Raw genomic sequence first — 22,428 nt, forward strand, 5'->3', positions numbered from 1 at the left:
ACTGCGTTAGAGCCTGTACATTCATAAAAGTATTTGCACCATCATGTCATGAACAGAATGCAGTGGTGGCGTAGATAGAGGTAGAACATGCGCCTCACGTGCAAGAGGACCGTGGTTCAAATTCCGGTGCCACGCAATTTTCCACCGGATAAAAAAACGCGTATTGATAAAATTGCATAAACAGGCCTGGAGTGCGGCCTGATTCCGGTGACCAGAACCGGTAACACCCTCCCTCACCAGAGCAGGATTGGCCACCCTTGCGCAGTACTTGGTCACGACTTCCCATATGAATACAAAAATCAAACCCTGGCCCCACGGTCCCCAGCAGCTGCGAAGCAACTGACCAAGGCGGTGGTCATACCATTGACGCAGCAGAGGGTGCTAAGAATCCCTGGATCCAGACAGGCCGCCATTGGAAACTGAACCTAGCAACGTTTAACGCTAGAACGTTATCTAGTGAGGTGAGTCTAGCAGTGCTAATAAAGAAATTAGAGGGCAGTACGTGGGATATAATAGGGCTCCGCGAAGTTAGGAGCGCAAAAGGAGGACGAAAAAGGACATACAGTGCGAAAAAGCGGGCACGTCCTGTGCTACCGTGGCTTAGTGGAGAGACGAGAACGAGGAGTCGGATTCCTGATTAATAAGAATATAGCTGGTAACATACAGGAATTATATAAAGTTATCGAGAGGGTGCCAGGTCTTGTTGTGAAACCTAATAAGAGCTACAAATTGAAGATCGTACAGGTCTATGCCTCTATATCTAGTCATCATGACCAGGAAGTCGAAAGCTTCTATGAAACCGTGGAATTGGCGATGGGTACAGTCAAAACAACATACACTATACTGATGGGTGACTTCAACGCCAGGGTAGGCAAGGAGCAGGCTGGAGACAAGACAGCGGGGAAATATGGCATATGTCATAGGAATAGCAGGGGAGAGTTATTAGTAGACTTTGCAGAACAGAATAATGTGCGGATGATGAATACCTTCTTCCGCAAGCGGGATAGGAGAAAGTGGAAGGGGAGGAGCACGGATGTCGAGACTAGAAATGAAATAGGCCGTATACTCTGCGCTAACCCTGGCATCATGAAAGGTGTGGACGTGCTCGGCAAGGTGCGCTGCAGTGACCATAGGATGGTAAGAGCTCAAATTAGCCTAGACCTGAGGAGGGAACAGAAGAAACTGGTACATAAGAAGCCGATAAATCAATTAGCAGTAAGAGGGAAAATAGACGAATTACGGATCAAGCTACCGAACAGGTATTGGGATTTAACTCAGGAAGAGGACCTTAGTGTTGAAGCAATAAACGACAATCTTATGGGCATCATTAAGTAGTGTGCTATAGAACTCGGTGGTACCTCCGTTAGGCAGGATACCAGTAAGCTATCTTAGGAGACGAACGATCAGATCAAGCAACGCCAATGAATGAAAGTCCCTAACCCTACACCTAGAATAGAACTGGCAGAACTTTCGAAGGTATTCAACAAGCGTAAGACAGCTGACATAACGAAGTATCATATGGATAGAATTGAACATGCTCTCAGGAACGGAGGAAGCCTAAACGCAGTGAAGAAGAAACTAGGAATTGGCAAGGATCAGATGCATGCGTTAAGAGACAAAGCCGGCAATATCATTATTAATATTGATGAGATAGTTCAATTGGCAGAGGAGTTCTATAGAGATTTATACTGTAGCAGCGGCACCCACGATGACAATGGAAGAGAGAATAATATATAGGAATTCAAAATCCCACAATTAACGCCGGAAGAAGCAAAGAAAGCCTTGGAAGCTGTGCAGACGAAGACAGCTGGGGAGGATCAGGTAACAGCAGATTTGTTGAAGGATGGTGGGCAGATTGTTCTAGAAAAACTGGCCACCCTGTATAAGCAATGTCTCATGACCTCGAGCGTACCAGAATCTTGGAAGAACGCTAACATTATCCTAATCCTTAAGAAAGGGGATGCCACGGACCTGAAAAATTAGAGACCGATCAGCTTACTGTATGTTGCCTACAAAATATTTACTAAGGTAATCGCAAATAGAATCAGGAACGCCTTAGACTTCTGCCAAACAGAGGACCAGACAGGATTCATTGAAGGCCACTCAAGAATAGACCATATTCACACTATTAATCAGGTGATAGAGAAATTTGCGGAATATAACCAACCTTTATAAATAGCTTTAATTGATTACGAAAAAGCATTTGATTCTGTCGAAAACTCAGCAGCCGTGGAGGCATTATGGAATCAGAGTGTAGACAAGCCGTATGAAAGCATACTGAAATATATCCTTAGCGTCTCCACAGCCACCGTAGTCCGCCGTAAAGAAAGCAACAAAATCCCAACAAAGAAAGGCGTCAGGAAGGGAGATACGCTCTCTCCATTGCTATTCACAGCATGTTTACAGGAGGTATTTAGAGACCTGGATTGGGAAGAATTGGGGATAAGAGTTAATGGAGAATAACTTAGTAACTTGCGATTCGCTGAGGATATTGCCTTGCTTAGTAACTCAGGGGACCAATTGAAATGCATGCTCACTGACCTGGAGAGGCAAAGCAGAAGAGTGGGTCTAAAAATTAATCTGCAGAAAAGTAATGTTTAACAGTCTCGAAAGAGGATAGCAGTTTACAATAGGTAGCGAGGCACTGGAAGTGGTAAGGGAATACATTGACTTAGGACAGGTAGTGACTGCGGATCCGGATCATGAGACTGAAATAATCACAAGAATAAGAATGGGCTGGGGTGCGTTCGGCAGGCATTCTCAGATCATGAACAGCAGATTGTCATTATCCCTCAAGAGAAAAGTTTATAACAGCTGCATCTTACCAGTACTCACGCACGGGGCAGAAACCTGGAGGCTTACGAAAAGGGTTCTACTTAAATTGAGGACGACGCAACGAGCTATTTAAAGAAGAATGATAGGTGTCACGTTAAGGGATAAGAAAAGGGCAGATTGGGTGAGGGAACAAACGCGAGTTAATGATATCCTAGTTGAAATCAAGAAAAAGAAATGGCCATGGGCAGGACACGTAATGAGGAGGGAAGATAACCGATGGTCATTAATAGTTACGGAATGGATTCCAACGGAAGGAAAGCGTTGCAGGGGGCGGCAGAAAGTTAAGTGCACGGATGAGATTAAGAAGTTTGCAGGGAGAACATGGCCACAATTAGTACATGACCGGGATAGCTGGAGAAATGTGGCAGAGGCCTTTGCCCTGCAGTGGGCGTAATGAGGCTGCTGCTGCTGCTGCTGATGATGATGATGATGAAAATTGTATATTTAGAAGCTAAGTTTAATCATTGCATTACTTCTTGAGCTTTCCCAACCCACCTCTTTCTGCAATGCCTTCGAGTGCTGGTGACGTAAATAAATAAATCACTAAACCGTAAAAAGTATTTTTTCTATGACGGGCGGTCACCTACGGGGATGCATTACCATCATCATTGTGAATGTTAGCCGCAGCAGCATCTAATTATTCAGTTGTCGCCCTTAGACCGTTGTTTAGTCTGTAAATGAAAGCTTTTGTCTTCATTACAATGTCAACATGAGCAACAAGATTTTGAAACTTGTACCGCAGTTATGGATTGTCTAAAAAAATGCTGATGTATTTCTTGACTCACGCGCTAAAATAACAAAAACTGAAGTGCGATGTTTCTTAAATGCAGTGGTTGAAATTTTCTGCGGAAAGACAAAGCCGGGCAATATATTTAAGATTTTAATTTCATCCCTATAGCCAGGAAGTTTATACGAACAAATGATTGTGTGTTATGACCTTCTGAAGCGCCTACGGTATTCTTGTGACATGTGGAAGAGCTAGTTTAACTTTGAATTGATTCACAATTTGAATTAGTTTTGTTTCCACCATATACATGATGGAGAAATATGTACACGACGAATAGAACGCATGTTTACGGTCAAAGTTACAAATTTTCGCAGAATTTACTTGTGTGTAACATCTGAACAGCAAAGTTTTACCCTTTAACATATAAATTTAAATGAATCACATGCATAGAAGTTTGCCTTGTGAGTTTTATGAAGTACACTTTCAGTTTTCTTCCTTATAATTTCTATATATAGCGAATGTATAGCGAATGTGACGTTGTCGAGGGCATCTCCGTACACAAGGCCGTAATTGACCATCTAGATGTTGCTCCAGAGCCCAATACAGCAACATATAGTAGTTACTGTCCATGACTTTTGTCGCGCTAACAATTCTATCTGCGCCCCGCTTGCATCTCCCTTTGATGAGTGTATGTTTTCGAGTGATGCCTTAGGCGTTTACTTGTTAGTTGAAATGTTTCACAGCATTATCAAGGAGTGCATAAGTAATTTCGTACCAAAAAATGTGTAAAGAGAAACCCGAAACATCCATGGTATACTAGAGAGATTATACAGTTGATTCAACCAGATAAAGCGCTTTCGCCGTGGCTCTCGCACTCTGAATGTCTGAAAAAACTCAATGCTAATATCACTTAGAAAAATTCGTAAGACTAAAAGGCAGCATGCTAGGGACTACTGCTATATCAGCACTATGACAACATTCCTAAAAGATGAGCCATCCAAATTCTGGAAAACTGTTGTTCTACCTGTGTCCAACTCAGTTTCTATGGTCATTGCTGCATAATCGTGGTCTAATGCTGTCGTGAGCTCTGAAGCGTTCAATATATATTTTGAATCTGTTTTTGTTGACGATAACGGCAATGTCCGTAACTTTCACTGTGGTAGTGACTTCAGCATGTTTTCTAAAACTTCAGATAACGTTCAGTGAAGTTCACAGCCTCTTGTTAAATTCTGATACTAGTAAAAGTGCAGGGCCTGATAGCATACCAAATATGTTTTAAAGAGATACTTGGAATACTGTGCGCGGTATCTGACTATCATGTTTCACAAATCTGTCAAATCACAAACTCTTCCTAGTGTCTGGTAGGTTGCTCAAGTTGTACCAATACACAAATCTGGTAATAGACTAACCATTTCCAATTATAGACCAATCTTGTTATTATCTACTTGTAGTAGACTAGTACAACACATAATTCATAAGCCTATTATAGAGTACCTCAACGGTAACAACATTCTTTGACATCACCAGCACGGCTTTAGATCGCGTTCCTCCACGGTTACTCATCTAATTGAATTCACTCATGACGTTGCCACTACACTTAATAATCGTGCCCAGATGACGCCAGTTTTGTTGACTACTCCAAAGCGTTTGACAAGGCACGTCAGGCTAAGTTACATATGAATCTTGGCACTATTTTCAGAGGAATACACGGCAATCACTTTCTTCTTGGCTGGATAAGAGACTACTTGCATCTGCGGTCCCAGTTTGTTTCATTTAATCAGGAGCACTCATCTTCAGTCGGTATTTCTTCCAGCGTCCCACAAGGCTCCGTATTAGGACCACTTTTAGTCATAATTTACATTATTGATGTCCAGGGCGTTGTTATTAACACTCCTGTTAAGGTCCGTTTGTATGCAGACCACTGCGTCTTGTAGTCTAACATGACCAGTGTAAATATCCAGGAGATGCTGAATAACACGTTAAATGCTTTCTGCGACTGGTGCAACACCTGTCAAACAGAAATTAACTTCGATAAAACGCTATCTATGACTTTTTATAACAAGAAGGAAACCCTGAAATTTGTCTACAGTAATGATGAGAAGATTTTGACATGTTACTGAGTAAAAATATCTTGGTGCAACGTTTTCTACCAACCTAAAATGGCAAAAACACGTCGACGTAGTTTGTTCTGGTGCACTAAAGCGACTTGGATATTTAAAAGGAACAGTAAAAACAGGAACCAATGAATGCAAACTAGCAGCTTACAAATACCTCGTGAGGCCCGCTCTAAAATGTGCATCCGTTGTCTGATTACCTCACTACGTACCTGATGTATCAAAGCTTCAGGCTGTGCGGAAGAAAGCTGTTTGATTTATTTGTAATTGATACGGTCGCAATTTCTCCCCTTCTCTGCATGCCTGCCTGCTGTAGCTTGAGCCGTTGGGATATAGGCGCATGTGTGAAGGGAATATAATGTTTCACAAAATTGTACCAGCTTCTGTCATTGTCGACGTACCTTTGACATTTGTTAGCTCCTGGGCACGTATAACACGAAGAGCCAATCCTTTGAATATTGTTCCCTTTCGAGCTAAGATAAATAGATCCAAATTTTTTTTGTCAATTACCATTGCATTCTGGAATAACGTACATACTCATCTCCGAGAATTGCCACATGAACGTTTTGTAGACGAAGTTCGTTTACATGTGACATGTTGATTGTATGTTGTCTTGATGTATAACCCCCTCCTACTATGTCTAAAATCTGAGACAGCAGTATCTGTAAATAATTAAAATAAATATGACAGTTGATGTGACTCTGACTTCAATTTCCTGTTTCCCGTGTAGGCTACTCACAATGTACAAGCTATTTTTTTTTTGTCACAATATCGAAAACAGGAAGCAGACTTTGTCTCATCTACACATCGGGACAATGAGAAGCAAGTTCTCGTAAACATGTCTTGGTGCAGAACGTGTGTGTTAAAAGCGGATTTCTGTACAGCCACCAAAGTGATTGTGATAAACTGTCCCTGCTTAAATGCTTCAGCCATCCGATGACATGCGCCAGATACATATATATATATATATATATATATATATATATATATATATATATATATATATATATATATATATAAACCGCGCTCATCAGCACGTGAAAGGGCGCAAGTATAGCCTGTAAAAGTTGGAATTACCCTTCAACTGGTTACTCGCGTCCTCGAGAAATGAAACCCGGGACTGACAAGTCATTCTTGAACGGCGTGCTGCCGCTCTTATCGTTATCATAGATGACGATTAGTGCCAACGTACCCGACTTTGTCGTGAAGCTGCGATGGTTCATTCTTTAGAAATGCTATTTACTTCTATTCCACAGCTTCACTTATGCGATCGGGCCATATTTAAATATATAAAGGTAACGAGTCGGGTGGTGGTAGCCAGGATAAATGAAGTAGGTGCGAGAACAGTGGACTTATACAGTCACGTTCCTTTGCAAGCGATGAAAGCGTTCCAATTTACCACACAAGAGAACTTCGTACACAGTGTTTTTCCTTATAGCCTAACAGAAGGCTGATAACTCCTACTATTATTAAACTTACAACTTTTTATCGCAGATGCTCTCAGATGACTTAAAATATATACAATAAAGGGCTCTCTAATTTCGACCGGGACATAACGTAGGTACCTTGACGTACATCATCTTACAAACCCAGTCAGCCTACTCACACATACAGCATTACTAATCCCAAGTAGCATAGCCTCGCCTACATACCAAGAAACCCACCTGGGAACACCGAGTGCTGATGACACCCTTCTTTTCACCTGCCGAGGTTGCTCAGTGGCTATGGTGTTGGGCTGCTGAGCCCGAAGTCACGGGATCGAATACCGGCCACGGCGGCCGCAAAAACGCCCGTGTACGTAGATTTAAATGCACGTTAAAAGAACCCCAGATGGTCGAAATTTCCGGAGTCCTCCAGTACGGCGTGCCTCATAATCAGAAAGTGGTTTTGGCACGTAAAACCCCATAATTTATTTTTTTTATCCCAAGAAGTGACCGCGTACCTCGGTAGGCGCGCAAGACAGGCCAATATTCGAATAGGAATGCGTAGTAGCGAATTAGTATGGAATTTTCAGCAATATAGAACATATCCAGTACACGCGAGTGTGTACATCGCATGGTAAGATTATTTTACTCTGACTATTCATACATCGTCAGTGTCACTAAACAAAAAGCATGCTGAGCTTCTATCGCTAGATTTGCGTAATAAGTTCACCTGACTTCGCATAGGTTCTACCATTATATCCTCCAATATTCCTTCACGAAATGCTCAGCGCTTCTCATCCCGTCTAAGACAAACAGCAGCTTGCCTTCCAAACGTATAGTCAGCGTCAAAGCTTACGCAGAGCGCAATCTGAAATAAAAGTCAGTATTTGTTCTCTGTAGGCACTCAGCGCGGTATTTGGGTTTTCAGCATGCACTGGTCTAGAGTTAACCAACGGCTTTGCATAATGTTACTGGCTGTGGGCCTAGCTGCGTTCAAAATGAACTTATTCGCCGAACCTCGCCGCCTAAGCTTTTGACGGCGACTGTGCCATGGAACATTTGTATTCTCTTTATTCTGCCTTATGTATTTGCTTTTTAATGAATGGCCTCTCGCCAACGTCATGCATGCTTCATCATCATCATCAGCTGCAGCAGCCTGGTTACGCCCACTGCAGGGCAAAGGTCTCTCCCATACTTCGCCGACTCCCCCGGTCACGTACTACATGCGTGCTACATGGTTGCAGCGATGGCGTCGAGGTAGAACATCCACATCGCGCGCAAGACGACCGTGGTTCGAATCCCGGTGCCACGCAATTTTTCACCGGATAAAAAAAAATCCGCGTGTTGCTAACATTGCATAAACAGGCCTGCATTGTGGCCTGATCCCGGTGACCAGGCCACCGTGGTGCAGTACTTGGCCACAACCTCCTATATGAACACAACAATCATGCGTGCTTACACTTCACCATTTTTTAGAAAAGGCAACGAAAACATGATGTATTGTGCAAAAAAAACACAACTCGCAAGTATTACATTATTATTAGCACAAGTGAGGTAAAATAATTGAGTAAAGAATTATAGGATAATGACATTGGCTACACGATTTTACTAACATGTCAGGGCTACTCCAGAACTTCGCCAGCTCGTCTCGTGTACCTCTCTATGGTTTCCGGGAAACTGGAAGGGCGAAATTCTAGCGCGAAATTGACCTGTCTTGCGGCGCCATGGCAGAAGAAGGGAGGTGTGGCTTATTGAGACCCTATGAAAGGATCAGCTGGCATTGGGCTACTCACGCACAATGAACCACAATTTTAGATTTTATTTACAGCAAGTGGAGAAAAGGATAAACGGTGCTCAATGGGCGCTGCCGCGGTCGTAATAAAATCATTGCACCGCTGTGGGTCGTAAACGATTCTAATAAGAGAACATTTCTACCAAATACTCAATGCGGTTTCTACTGTTTATTCAAATGTTCAAACAGGTAAAATTTAGTATTACACAGGGCAGCGCTCTGAAACATTCCCTTGCGTCATTTTCTTTAAACATTTCTGATTATTAAGAAATTTGTGTTGCTCATTTGTATACTATGATTTAGTTACCTAGTAACATTTTTTTACGCTCGTTAGCGTAATTTCAGTTGTATTACTGTCGTTGATCCTTCCTATGTATTGTAACACTTGTGTTGTTTATTTTTATAGTCACCATGCGCATCCTTCATCGTGGGATCTTACTCTGTCGTATTTTATATGTTTTTTTTCTTGGTGGTGGGAGGGGGGGCGGTTCCACACATAACTGCTTTGTTATGTAAATCCCTCTTTCTTTCGTGGCAAAAAGCATGTAACGTTGCTGCAGAATTTTTTATTGATAACCATTCTTGGGTAAGACCTGAAATGCAGGCCCGCAGTACTTAATAAATGTACGAATGCATAAATAAACAAATGAATGTGTATATAATTACCTATGTAACCGCAGCATTCTACTCGCGCAATCAGCTGTTATTCAATGAAGAAATTTTGAATTACAAAACATTCCAGGGACCCCTTTTTAGACTTAGTTTACACTCTACAGATGCTTGTACATTAGCAATTGTTTACGGTAGCGTTAGTGACAGCTTTTTCTCATGAACGGGACAACCATATCAAGTCTGTGAAGGTAATATTTAATCTTTTAGGCAAATTGAATGATGGAATTGCTATCGGAAACATAACATAACAAATGAAGGCAAAAACACCGGCGCTCACAGACGGCAAAAACCAGCAACATTACCACTAAGCAGCAAAATATACAAATCCAGAAATAATATCCAGAAACGATTCTTTTCTTTCTCTATTGGTTCAGGAGATTGTGATTTTGCACAAAAGCGTGACTAACGTCTACGTGCAGGAACCGGTTAGTTTAGAAAATTGTAGGTGTTCTATGAGGCTATGCAGTCAGTCACCAGTGTGTCCAAGGTTTCTAAGTAAGTTAATTAAGAAACACGGCCGCTTAGATCATGGCTAGAAGCTTCTTTTCTCGCCACATTTCATTTGTAGAGATAAAAAAGTAGCATCCTAACTCGTTTCCGGGGACCGCTTAAGGAAACTAGTGGAGGAACGCGGTTGCATGTATGGTTAAAACGCAGCACTCAAAATAGTGTATTATTTTAGTCAACGCTACTTTTGCAGTTAGGTCAAGCGAGCGCCCGATCTTCCGCATGGAGCCAACGTGGTATTTGCATCCAGCCGCGCTGTAGGTTCCTAATAAACCTTCCATTGACGGAAACGCGAGATATCGAGTACTAGGGCTCCGAAGCCCAGTGTGAGCGAGCGCTTTCGTTTGCACCTTTTCTTTGTATGCAGAGCATCGTGAGAGCGACGAAGCGCTAACTGAAAAAGGATAGAATGACGGGCGCGCAGCTCTTCCTTTAGATATATTTTGTTTCGCCCTCCGAAGCCCAGCCCGTGCGATACCGTTCTCGAGTACGTGACCCTCGCGCAAGAAGAAAAAGTGTTCGCGGTGTAGTTTCCATTATATAAGAGGTCCGTAACTGCAGCTCCAGACATTCCCTCTCGACAAGCAGTCGCAGGAGCCGCAGCCAAGATCATGAAGGCGTTGGTAAGTTGGCTCATACAACTGAAGAGTAAAGCTACCACAACAGTGGAATACAACACAAATGTTATGCTCGATCGCTTTGCAAACTAAAGGAGCTCTAATGTGTATTTGAAGGTGCGCTTAACATGCTCGTTAGTAAGAGCGTCGGCTGACTTAGTCTTGCAGGAGTACTAGGAATCCTTTCCCACCAGAAACCGCGCCACCCTCAGCTGCGCAGCCAGTGCCTTACGGAATGATGACTGCACCGAAATTGCAGCAGAAAAGCGCCTATAAAATAAGAGACTGTTCACTTTGGCTATGCTGAGGTAGAAGTGGCATCAAGTAGTTTCATACTGGCCGTGTTTTAAAGAAAATATATTTGCGTGCATGCTGGTAAGGATTGCATTTTCTAAGCAAGGGCAACAGGAAGGCGCACCGATCAACAAGCGATCATTAGCGAAATGTCTCAGTACTCCATCGAACGTTCCATCAGATAAAAAAATTTCCTTCTTGAATTCGTCAGTGTGATAGTAAGCATCACGTGGATGTTAGGGGTGTATACGTATACAGATAGAAATTTTCAATAAATATCGGTTGCTACAGCGCTCCCATTTGTTTATCCGTGTGCCTTCATGTCGTCCATTTTTATTGAGCGCAATACTCACGAGTATGCAATCACACCTCACCCAAGAAACAGCATTCATATTCATGTGTCGTCGGACACCGTCACTTCAAAATAGTTCCCTTGCACAGAATGTCCTCAAAAGCTCTTTCTGGAAGGACTCGAGCAGCCTTCTGTGATTCAAGCTTCATGTAGACAGTCATGTCAAAATGGCAACCTCTGGACTGGGTTAGGAAAAGTGCGCAACATTGGGGGAGGGGCAGAAACCCCACAAGTGGCCCACTATTCACCTCAAGCATCACAAGCAGGCAGCGCAAAACATAGGTGTACAGATACGATCCCGAGAAAAAGCAACAGTCGCCGCAGCGGAAAACCCCAACGCCTCTACGTCCTAGGGAAAGCTAGGCATGTCTGCAGGTCGTCAAAGTGCATGCTCATCGTCTTTTTTGGCATTCACGGAATTGTACATCAGTAATTCATGCGAAATTATCTGTCTGTCAGCGACGAGTTTTTGAACCATGTATGAGTTGGTTCGTTTGAAGAAAACGGTACGGTCTGGAATGCACGCGGAGGTGAAGGCTGCACACCACTAGTTTCTCGCCGGAGTTTCTACCCCTGTTGTCAGATTTGACTACATCTTTTCTCACTTTCTTCCCAATATAACAGCCCAGCTCGATTGTCGTCGTTTTCGCACGATTGCATAAATCAACCGCGAATCTTAAAAGGTTGCTCCATTTCTTCTGTACAGCAGATGTTCAGGAAATGTTCGAAAAATGCTAGGAATGCGTGGGGGGGGGGGGGTGCTGCTGTATTGTTGCGCACGGCTACTATTCCAAAGGTGGCAGTGCTTGAATGCAACTAAATGAATTGCGTTCTTTGACATAGAGGCAGTCGCAGAAATTCTCTTTACCACTTCGCATAAATTACCTCAATCTTTAGCTATGGCAAAAAAGTGCAAGATGATACGATTACATAAAGCAGAACTATAGCCGTAACTAAAAGCACAGGAACAAAAATTGATAGAGATAGACCTCGACATATCATAGTGTTGTGTCTCAGTCGCCTTCCGCTGTCATCGTTTTAGCTGCAGCACCACCAAAACGAAGAAGAGATGCATCCATGCTTTGGTACCCAAATATATTTTTTCATTTGTTTTTGTCATGAACGAGTCAATCGGGTGCAGAAATTGCAGAAGAAATGAGAGGCTAGAGGTCGCCTGGAGAGCGAATTTTGTTCTCCTTTTTACCCAGACGAACGAAGCAGTAGTTAACTAACATGCACTCTAACCTGAGAAGTCCAACAAATTCAGCTTGCAAGCAAATCTAATTTTGCATTCTTTCAGTTGTAAATGACTATGTCCTCGTCAGCGCTTGTTCCTAATCCTAATCTCCTAATAACATAAATAGTAGCAATGGAATAAAGATAAAACATGAAAAGAAAGTCACGGAAAGGTCTGATAATAGGACAGTCGATATCTTTTTGCACTCTTTATTTCATTTCACATGATAAACCAACTCTCCGAAAATCATTGGCTTGGAAAAGACCTGCTCTTGTAGATAAAAATGCGCTCGTCTAATATATGCGTAAGTGATATCAGTGTGAACCTAAAGGTAAACGCAAGCGCCTGTTTCGCATTTTTGTTTCTTGGTGCACGATATGAATTTAGAGCATCTCGAATTATTCCTAACACGCGCTAATACTTACGCAGAGCACTGCCGTCATCCTGTCTGCCGTCATGGCCTGTGCCGTCGCTGGAGGACTCCTAGGTGGCTACGGCCTTGGAGGCGGCTATGGCTTTGGTGGTGGATATGGACTTGGCTATGGCGGCTACGGCCTCGGATATGGTGGAGGCTTGGGATATGGTGGAGGCTATGGTGGAGGCTATGGCTATGGCGGAGGCTACGGCGGAGGCGTCGGTGGTGCTGGCCTTGGTGGCGTAGGTGTCGGCAGCAGCGTCGCTCTTCTTAGCGGAGGACCTCCATTTGCCAAGGCCGTGGCTGGACCAGCCTTTGTGGTCAGGACCATTCACCATGTCAACAAAGTCAGCGGCGGAGGAGCCCTGCTCGCTCACTCGGGCCTCGGCGGTGGATACGGTGGCGGCTACGGATATGGTGGTGGCTACGGCGGCGGGTATGGATATGGCCTCTATGGCTACAAAGGCTAACTTTCATCATTGCCTGCTTAGTACTGCCATTTTCATCACTGAAGACGGAAAAGCGGTTGGTAGCGGTGTCCGCTACGGAAGCACCTACTGCTGCACGAGGTGCGCGCCAAGTGCCATCCAGCAGTGCAAGGTGCTAGGCCCTCTGATGAGAGGAGTCCCGGCGTTTCCGTGCACATAAATCTTCTCACAACGCACATGGACGATTGATATGACATCTGTCGCAACATTATTCATCGCCAGTTATTGTGTGAGACAAGAATAAATACCTCTTATAGAACTTAAAGCAAAACATCTGTCATCACTTAAGCTGCTACTTGCACATACTGCAGGTCACGACGCGAAAACCTAGTCGTTTCAGAGTGAGTTTCAGGGGTGGAGCTGTGGAGTCAAGCTAATTGACTAGAGCAGTATTTAGAAACAAGTCAGTTCCAGTACTCACTAGCCTTGCGGCTTCTCTGCAGGACTGCGCAGTTTCCCGGTTCGAAAGCAGCCAATCGGTGTAACGTGGTCGCCTATGAGTAAAACCAATGTATGAGCCCCGTGCTAATTATAGCAGCTTCTGGACAAATGCAAAACATTTAGGATTTCCTATCCAGAAGGTATAAAATTTTTTAAACAGCGTTGAAGTACCTCAGACAGGCTGGCCAACGTTTCGATAGGTGGACCTATCTTCGTCAAAGGCGGCCTCGTCATCCTCGGCGTGTTCAGAAGGGAGGTTACCGATGAAACCAAACTAGCTTTTACACAAAAAAAAACCTTCGCAATAAGGCATATACACATTGAACTTATGAATATTCAGAATTTTGAAATACTGTGGAACCTAGAAACAAGCATGTAATACAGCGCAGACGCACATTACTTGAAGTCAGCGTTCCTTCGAAGGAATAGTCTGTATTTGACTTTTTTTTTCTACCAATTTTTTTGTAAATCTAGAAACTCTTAACGGTTGGCGCAATGAAACCTAGCAATCCTTTAAATGAATTGGGAGTATGATTACGTTACAACCTGAACGAATGAATGTGGATATAGAAAGCGCGGATTTTCCTTCTGTATTTCGTGCAGACCTGCGGTATCTCCAAGGTGCATCACCATAATGTTTTTGATTTGAAGCTAGTAGAATAGCAGTTTTTTCATTTTTCACTCTTAACATCGAATAGAAATTGTCTACGCACTCAAGCAGTACATAATATCTAAAGGGCCTTCTCTTTGCAATGTTCAGTAGGCGAGAACTGCGATTATAAGTAGGGTACAATTGAATTAGTTGAACATTGCAAGGGAGCTCTCAATCGTGAACTACCAGCTATACCTAATAGTGGACTTGCACAATGTTCTATGTAGTCTGGCTGAGGGAAAAGTCATAACTTGGCCTTAAATTGCACATGAACACAAACACTAATAAAGCAGATTTGCCGTATAACCAGAGCGGGCATTCCATGACAATGTGAGATCGAAGTGAAGACTGAAACAGAATTGTGCACGAAGATAATGAGAAGGGGACAACCATTCTAGAATTGCCTTTATTAACGACTGTTGGATGTGGTGCTGTTATTGCTTAGCACGGGCTGTTAAAAATTGCCCCTTAGTGTTCTGGTTCAAAAATACTCAATTTCCCGTAAACCAATATTTGAGACATACATTATCCTACTGAAAAAACACCGCCTACTGTGTCATAATTTCTTACACAGTAAATTGACCGCAGTGTCATTAGCTGTGTGGCCCCGCTGAAAGCACAACAGGCGCTATCACGCATGCGATAAGGGCCGCGTCAGCGCCACAAAGCACGCATATGAACGAAGCGCCAATGCGGGTGAGCTGCGGTGCTTTGCACTACTACATTAAACTTAGAAGGGATCACTATGCATGCGAGATCACTTATGTAAATACTAAATACACCGATCGTATTCTTTGGGCTCCTCGTAAGTATTAGTCAGCCGCGTAAAGACAGAATAAATCTTATGCAACATGTCGGTGCCACGTGCGATCGCGAAAGCTGCATTTTTGAAATTGCGATAAGGAGCGTTGTAGCAAACATTGTCCGGTATTTCTAGTAATATAAGTTGGTCTATGGAATCAAGCGCCTTTATCATTTCGTGAAAAAAAAAACGCGAGCAATATTTTAGTTCCATCCTGCAAGAACGCACTTTAGAAAGAGCTTTGTCGTATTTCAATCACTGCAAAAGATGTACGGTGCGTCCTTTAGAAAGTTGTATACTTCACAGGAGGATGTCTTCGGCTTGTGCATGATATATTTCTAAAATTCAGGCTTAAAGAATTCCGTATTGCTACGGGATCATGATGGATGCGCATTGATCGCGAGCCCTGATTGGAGACTGGCCTTACAAGGCATTCCTCCCTACTTTGCGACATTAGGCGTGCCACTGTTGTTTCGTTTATAAGTACATAACACGTCACTAAAACAGCAGATAATACGTCACCTTAATTTTGTTAGTTCCTGACGAAACAGTAATTGCAAGTGAGTGCATTGCTTCCTGTATCTGAACCGCTGTACCATCAGAAATGTACGTGGAATTTAGATTGGAAATTTATAAGAGGGAAGTGCATTCTAGAGGTGCATAAAGTTGAAATTCCTTTAAAGACCCAATGAAGTTCTGATGGAAGTTCTTGGCCAACGCAGCAATAGTGATGTTAGGAAAGGCTGCTAGGCAAGTCCAGGAATGTGGGATGTCTACTACTCAGGCGAAGCCGACCCTGGGGAGATGTAGTCGGCGTAACTCTATGGGAAGCATCTTTGTTTTAATCGATTGCCGAACAATATCACCTTTTTCGCAAACTGCACTTCAGGTACTTAATGCTGATAACGGTTTCACGCTAAATATCACGTCAAGTTCAATTCCGCGGCCTGGATTTTTCTAGTGGGATTACTTTTGTGGGCTGCTTAAAATGCATGAGGGGAGTACTAAAATGCTGATTGCAGTGCAGTGAGATAAGATTCAATCGACTAATTGTACGCTAGTGGCATATGCTATAGGTCTACCTCCATATGCTCGACCAGTTTCATTTTATTGAGCTGGATAAAATTTGTCTTGGGGCGTTTTGTTTGGCCTTTATGCGGCGAAGCGTTGCTAAATGGGGAAATGATTCGTCCGTCATTTAATTAGTGGGAAATGGCTGGTCGATCATGTTAAAACTCATGGACTCCAATGTGCCGCTATGACGCACCTTCGCGCCCTTACGTTGAAAGGCAGATCACAATAGCGGATTCTGCATGAAGCAGCGGGCCGAATCACTTAAAGGATTGGGATCGCGGCATGATGCCCAGGTGCACGCTAGATTTTGTCTAAAGTTTCGACGTATGGTAAAATGTCCCATTTAATACTGAAAAAGATTAACATCACGTTCTAGCTTAACCCGTGAAACCCAATCAGTAGTTACACATTATTAGTGAGCAATTACATAAATAATTAAAGAATACGGCCACAACACTACAGGAATTGGAGATCACTAGTTAGTAGCGCACTATGCTATTTTCTATGCTAGCTACTAGCACAATATGCTCGGGTTTACACTACATTAATGCAATGACTGTAAAATGAAATGTCATAAATGCATTGATTCAACAATGAGGCCTACAGGGACTCTTATTATGACGTCAAGGGTGATAACAAATATTTTATTTTACTGGTACAATGGCAGAACTGATTCCTGCTCGTCGTCATTGGTGCTATTTGCACTGTAATAAATTAGCACTTAATTGCGATTATATGGACCGTCCAGGCGCATTTCCGCCGTCGTCGTCACTGTCGCCGTGACGTTGTGATAAAGTCTGTGGGGATTTGGGGAATGCGACGCGCCATTGTGCGGGCGCATTTCACCCATGTCTGTAATCCCAGCCACGTCGCCCTTGCTCCGAACCGGTTTTTAGCGGTGGCGTTCCACTCGCCATGGTTCGTAGTGGGGGCGGAGCTAGTGACGTCACGCAGCGGTCCCTGGTGGCTACTGCCGTGACGGTACGGGCTCTCTCTTCTCCTTGCGACAGCGCCCGGTACGTACGATGCTCTCTCTCATCCGCCGACACCTTTGTGACTAGGATTGAGCTCACGCACGCCGCCTTTGCCCGTGCGGGGAGCGCGTACCTCGTGTTGTTTCCTATCCCGACGCTAAGCCAAAGAACAGGTGCCTAGTGCTCGCGCGAGGTCGTACCACGCCGAGCCGCACTCATCGAAGGCCCAAGCCGAAGGAGATTGCCCGAGCTCTCGCGAGTTGGCCCATTGGTTATCGCCAGAGCAAGTAGCATAGCCGCCTGGACCTTTCCTAGCGGCGCGTCCCAGCTTGAGCCTGTGCTCTCGCAGCGACGTGCTACAGGCGCCCCTAGCTGTATTTTTCGCCCTTGGTGTGAGACCCATTTGGTTTCCCGCCGTCCCGGGACCGGGCGTTTGTGCAGTGTTGGGTGCCGTTGGAAACAATAAACGATTTCCTTCATTTTAGGGCAATACTGTGTTTTTGCGTGCGTCGCTCGGTAGCCCCTTGTGGCCTGAGCTCGCGCGCAGCGGCGCTAGAGGCTGACGGCTGACGCGGCCCTGTGGCTCGCTAAGCTCGAACCCGCGGTGGTCGGTACTCCTGTGAGACCCGAAGACCCCACACTGGCGGCCAACGCGAATTCAAAGGCTCATTAAGCCTTTGTCTGTGCTTAGCCGAGTTAGTACGCCTTTGCATATTATACTTGCTGCGTTATGTCTGCTAGGCCGAGTGACCTTTGTCATTTGTTAGGGGACTTTTGCCCTTTGTTACCGCGAGCAGATACCACGTTGCTCGATAACGGGGCCAGTGCTCCCCTTGAGCAGCGAACTTATGCACCCTCACCTGTCGCAGCCCCCTGTGGGGACGACAACACGAGGCGCTACGTACCAGCTCCCAGTGGAGCAGTAGTGTTGCTTGGGAACGGGGCCAGAACCCTCCCCGAACAGTGCACACCATCACATTCGTCTGCCACGGCTCCCTTCGGAATGCAAGGCAGTGCGATGTCGCAGCGCTCTCGATCGGCTCCCTGTGGAGTTTACGGAGCCGAGCACGGAAACGGGGCCTTAGCCCTCTCCGACGTTTGCCCGCTGGCTGCTCCTCAAATGAGCAGCCGAAACCAGTGGTCTGCCACGGCCCCCTGTGGGGATTACAATGCTGCAGCCACGAATTTCGCTCATTCGTCTCCCTTTGGAGTACATTCGGTTGTGCCCCGTGGCGCAACCTTCGAGCGCGCACCTGTTTTGTCGACGCTGGCTGCAAGCGGCCTAAGCAATTCACGTATAGCTGCCTCAAGTGGCAGCTGTGAACGACAGCAGGCGCACCCCGCTAGGAGCCCGTTTTGCTCTGGGGCTGGCAACGCCGCGGCCGGTATCCCCGTAGAAACCGCACCGCTAATCGAGCTGGACGACTGTTCACCCTTGCTCGACCACGCCGCTAACGCGCCAACGGTTCCCTTTGGAGCAGGCGCACAGACGCTGTTGCAAAACGCCGCTGAAATGATTCAGTCACTCTCGGGGGCAGTTAAGGCGCTTTCGGCTGTACCGAAATTCGCGCACCCCGCTGTACGGTTGGCAGTCCCGACTTACAGCGGATACGGTGACCTGCTCAGTGCCAGGGATTATTGTGACTCCCTGGTACGCTACCAGACGGCAAATCGTTTGGAGGATCAGGAGGTGCTGGAACGCGTCGTTCCCGTAGCACTTACTGACACGGCGGCTAGGTGGTACCGGCTTTCCGGATACCGTGCAACAACCCTCGAGGAGTTTCGCGTGGCATTCCTGCGCGAATTCCTGCCCGCTGACTACCAGACTAGGATGCGGCGAGAGCTTGAGCTACGTACACAAGCTCCTGACGAGTCGCTTCAGGAGTACGTACGCGCGATGCAAGACCTTTTCTTAATCGCCGAGCCCAATGCTTCGAACGAAGAACGCGTCGAACGGATGATCAGGCAGGCACATCCGACCTTTTCGGCGTACCTGCGCGGCGGCCGCTTCCGAGATTTAGAAGAATTGGCCGCCGAGTCAAAGCGCATTCAAGGCGACATTCTCGCCACGCGAGCCTATCGCCCACCGCCGCCCGCCAGCGAGGCCCTTGAGCCACGCTGCGCGTGGGGAGGGCCTGTGCCCCTCCCCCAACGGCAACAACCCGGCCAGGCTGCCTTTGCGGCTACAAGCGGGTCTGTTTGGGAGCTGAGCGCGCGCGCTCTAGATCCCTACACGTACGGGAGGCGGGCAGCCTGTGCTGCACCACCGCCCGAAATGCATGCGCAGGGACGCACTTCGACCCAACGCATCGCAGATGCGGGCGCTCGTGACAACAGGCCCATTGGTCAAGCAGCTAGTCGACCCCGGCAGGGAGCTGGGGCCGCTCCGCCTCGGGAGAGGTACCGAGAAGGAGCGCGCTGTTTTCGCTGCCAACAACGAGGGCACATAGCGAGGGACTGCACCGCGCCCAGGCCTCCTGCGAGGTCGGGAAACGGGAGCGCGGGTCGCTCGTGAAGGCACCAGTGACCGAAACCTTGCTTGTCCCCTCGGCGTACCGAGCAGGTTGTGTTGCTGGTGCGCACGCGCCCATCATTCCGGTGACCATTGTCGGCCGCGAATTTCCTGCGCTGTTGGACACGGGCGCAAGCGCTTCGTTGTTCGGCGAACAGGTGTTATCCCACTTGCAGAAGCACTCAGTGCGCTTGCGGGATTGCCGAACGACATTCAATCTTGCGAAAGGCGTGGCCCATTCGGCGGGCGCCGCAAGGCTGACTGTCAGGTGGGGAGAGCGAATCAGACGCACGCGCTTCGTTCATCTCCCCGGGCTCAGTTTTCCTGTGATCCTCGGAAGGGACTTTCTCCTTAAAACAGGAATCGTTGTGGACATTGCGAATGGCGGCTATCGCGACGGACCGTTCACGTTGCTAAAGCCGTTCATCAGCCCGCCGGCGTCCGATCTTGCCTGTGCAGATGGGGCGTCGGAAACGTGCCGCGCGCCAAGTTCGGGGGCAAGCCCTCGAGCTGTGCGCTCGCCTGCTGCGACTCCCCTTTGGGAACGAGAGGCACGGCACGAACCGCGTCGCGCGCAGAATTCGGGGGCAGGCCCCTGCGCTATGCGCTTGTCGACTCAGAGTCCCCATTGGGATTGAGCGACACGGCACGAAGGCGCACCACATCCTCTGGCCGCATGTGCGGTTCATTTGGATGATACACAGAAGGCTCGCTTGTCGGCACTGTTATGCCAGCACGAAGAGCTCTTCACCGATCAACCTGGCTGTACCGATTTGGCGAGCCACACGATCGAAACTGGAGACGCGCTTCCTTTGAAGTGTAACCCCCGGCCCGTCAGCCTAGCCAAGAGGCAGGTGATCGATGGCTTGCTGGACGAGATGCTATCGGCCGACATTATCCGCCGCTCGTACAGCGCCTGGGCGTCTCCAATTGTGTTGGTGCCTAAGAAAGATGGCAGTCATCGCCTGTGCGTAGACTACCGCCGTCTGAACGGAGTGACTCGTAAGGATGCCTATCCGCTCCCCCCGATTACCTCCATCGTAGGAACCCTGGGCAGTGCGAGGTACTTTACTACGCTGGATGCCTCTAAAGGTTACCTACAGGTCCGGATGGATCAACGCGACCGGTGCAAGACCGCGTTCACGTCCCACAGAGGGTTATTTGAGTTTACGCGTATGCCCTTTGGTCTATGCAACGGTCCTGCGACCTTTCAGAGACTCATGGACCGCGTCCTCGGGGAAGCAAAGTGGTCATACTGCATGTGCTACCTCGACGACATCGTGATTTATTCACGAACCTTCGATGAACACTTGGCCCATGTTGCCGATGTGCTCGAGAGGGTGAGGGCCGCCGGGATGACTTTGAATCCTGCGAAAGCCCAACTAGCGCAAACCCGAGTTCAGTTACTGGGGTTTACGCTGGGCGGAGGCTCCATTGAGCCGGACCGGGAGAAACTTCGGGCAATCCTCGATTTCCCCGCGCCCAAGGACGTACGTGGCCTTCGCCGCTTTTTGGGAATGGCCAACTTTTACCGGTCATTCATTCCGTCCTGTGCCCGAGTGCAGGCACCCTTGAGCAAGCTCTTGGGTAAGTCGGCCGCGTGGCAGTGGGGACCTGAGCAGCAGCAGGCCTTTCGCCAACTGTCTAGCGCCAGTGCGGAGACAGCGCAGCTCAGACTCCCCGACCTGACCAGACCGTTCGTTGTCCAGACCGACGCGAGCGATCTGGGTTTAGGAGCAGTCCTCCTACAGCAATACGATGGTGTGTTGCAGCCGCTGGCCTTTGCCAGCCGCTCCTTGATTCCGGCAGAGAGGAATTATTCCGTGACCGAGAAGGAGTGCCTCGCTATCGTGTTTGCACTACGTAAGTTCGATGTGTACCTTGATGGGACGAAATTCGTAGTGCAGACAGACCACAGTGCGCTCAGTTGGCTGATGCGGCTCCGTGAGCCTGCGGGCCGGCTGGCGCGCTGGGCTCTCCTGATACAGCATTATGACTTTTCAGTGCAGTATCGAAAGGGGAGCACCAACGTGGTAGCTGACGCGCTATCCCGTGCCCCATTGTGCACCAAGAGCATTCCTCCAGGTGTTACAGCCACTGCCGGTGCCTTTGCGCCAGCAAGCGTCGGGGGCGAAACGAGCGCAGAGAGAGGCGAGTCCGCAAGCGGGAAAACCTGTCATTCCGCTCTCCAGGCAAGCAGCGCGCCGCAAAACGAGCGAGCGGGGGAGCTTCTCGAAAGCGAACCTACAACGCCGTTGGCTGCAGTCCAGAGTGGGGACGAGACCAGACTCCCCTTTGGGAGAATTGGAATCGCATTCAGCAGGCAAGAGTTACTGAAGGCCCAGCAAATTGATTCGTTTTGTCGCGGAGTGAGCGACGGTCTCAGGGAGACGGAGCGCCGAGACGCTGCTGGTAGTGCGGCGGGCGCAGGGGGGCCGGAACCAGCGTGTGTCGCTGGGTCCCCCGCGGATTCATATTTGCTGGATCACGATGGGCTCC

General features: G+C 47.1%; 2 protein-coding genes across 3 annotated transcripts in view; both read left to right on the forward strand.

Annotated features, from left to right (window-relative positions):
- Window positions 1-13,027: 13,027 nt before the first annotated feature.
- Window positions 13,028-13,635, forward strand: LOC135918269 (uncharacterized). The gene has a single exon (XM_065451938.1). The coding sequence runs from the start codon at window positions 13,028-13,030 to the stop codon at window positions 13,454-13,456; it is 429 nt and encodes a 142-aa protein (XP_065308010.1). The 3' UTR covers window positions 13,457-13,635.
- A 3,744-nt stretch (window positions 13,636-17,379) lies between these two features.
- The window catches only part of LOC135918250 (acanthoscurrin-1-like), a 57,157-nt gene continuing 52,108 nt past the window's right edge, over window positions 17,380-22,428 (forward strand). Inside the window, exon 1 of one of the 2 annotated variants that reach the window (XM_070532820.1) lies at window positions 17,380-17,459. The gene's annotated coding sequence lies outside the window, so the exon portion shown is untranslated. The remainder of the gene's footprint in view (window positions 17,460-22,428) is intronic. The other variant, XM_070532825.1, reaches the window with a different exon arrangement.

This window comes from Dermacentor albipictus, chromosome 2 (genome assembly GCF_038994185.2).
Source record: "Dermacentor albipictus isolate Rhodes 1998 colony chromosome 2, USDA_Dalb.pri_finalv2, whole genome shotgun sequence".
In the NCBI taxonomy this organism is placed as follows: domain Eukaryota; kingdom Metazoa; phylum Arthropoda; class Arachnida; order Ixodida; family Ixodidae; genus Dermacentor; species Dermacentor albipictus.

Bases quoted from the DNA above. Each gene is read 5' to 3' on its own strand.
- LOC135918269 (XM_065451938.1), top strand. From the start codon at position 13,028: ATGGCCTGTGCCGTCGCTGGAGGACTCCTAGGTGGCTACGGCCTTGGA.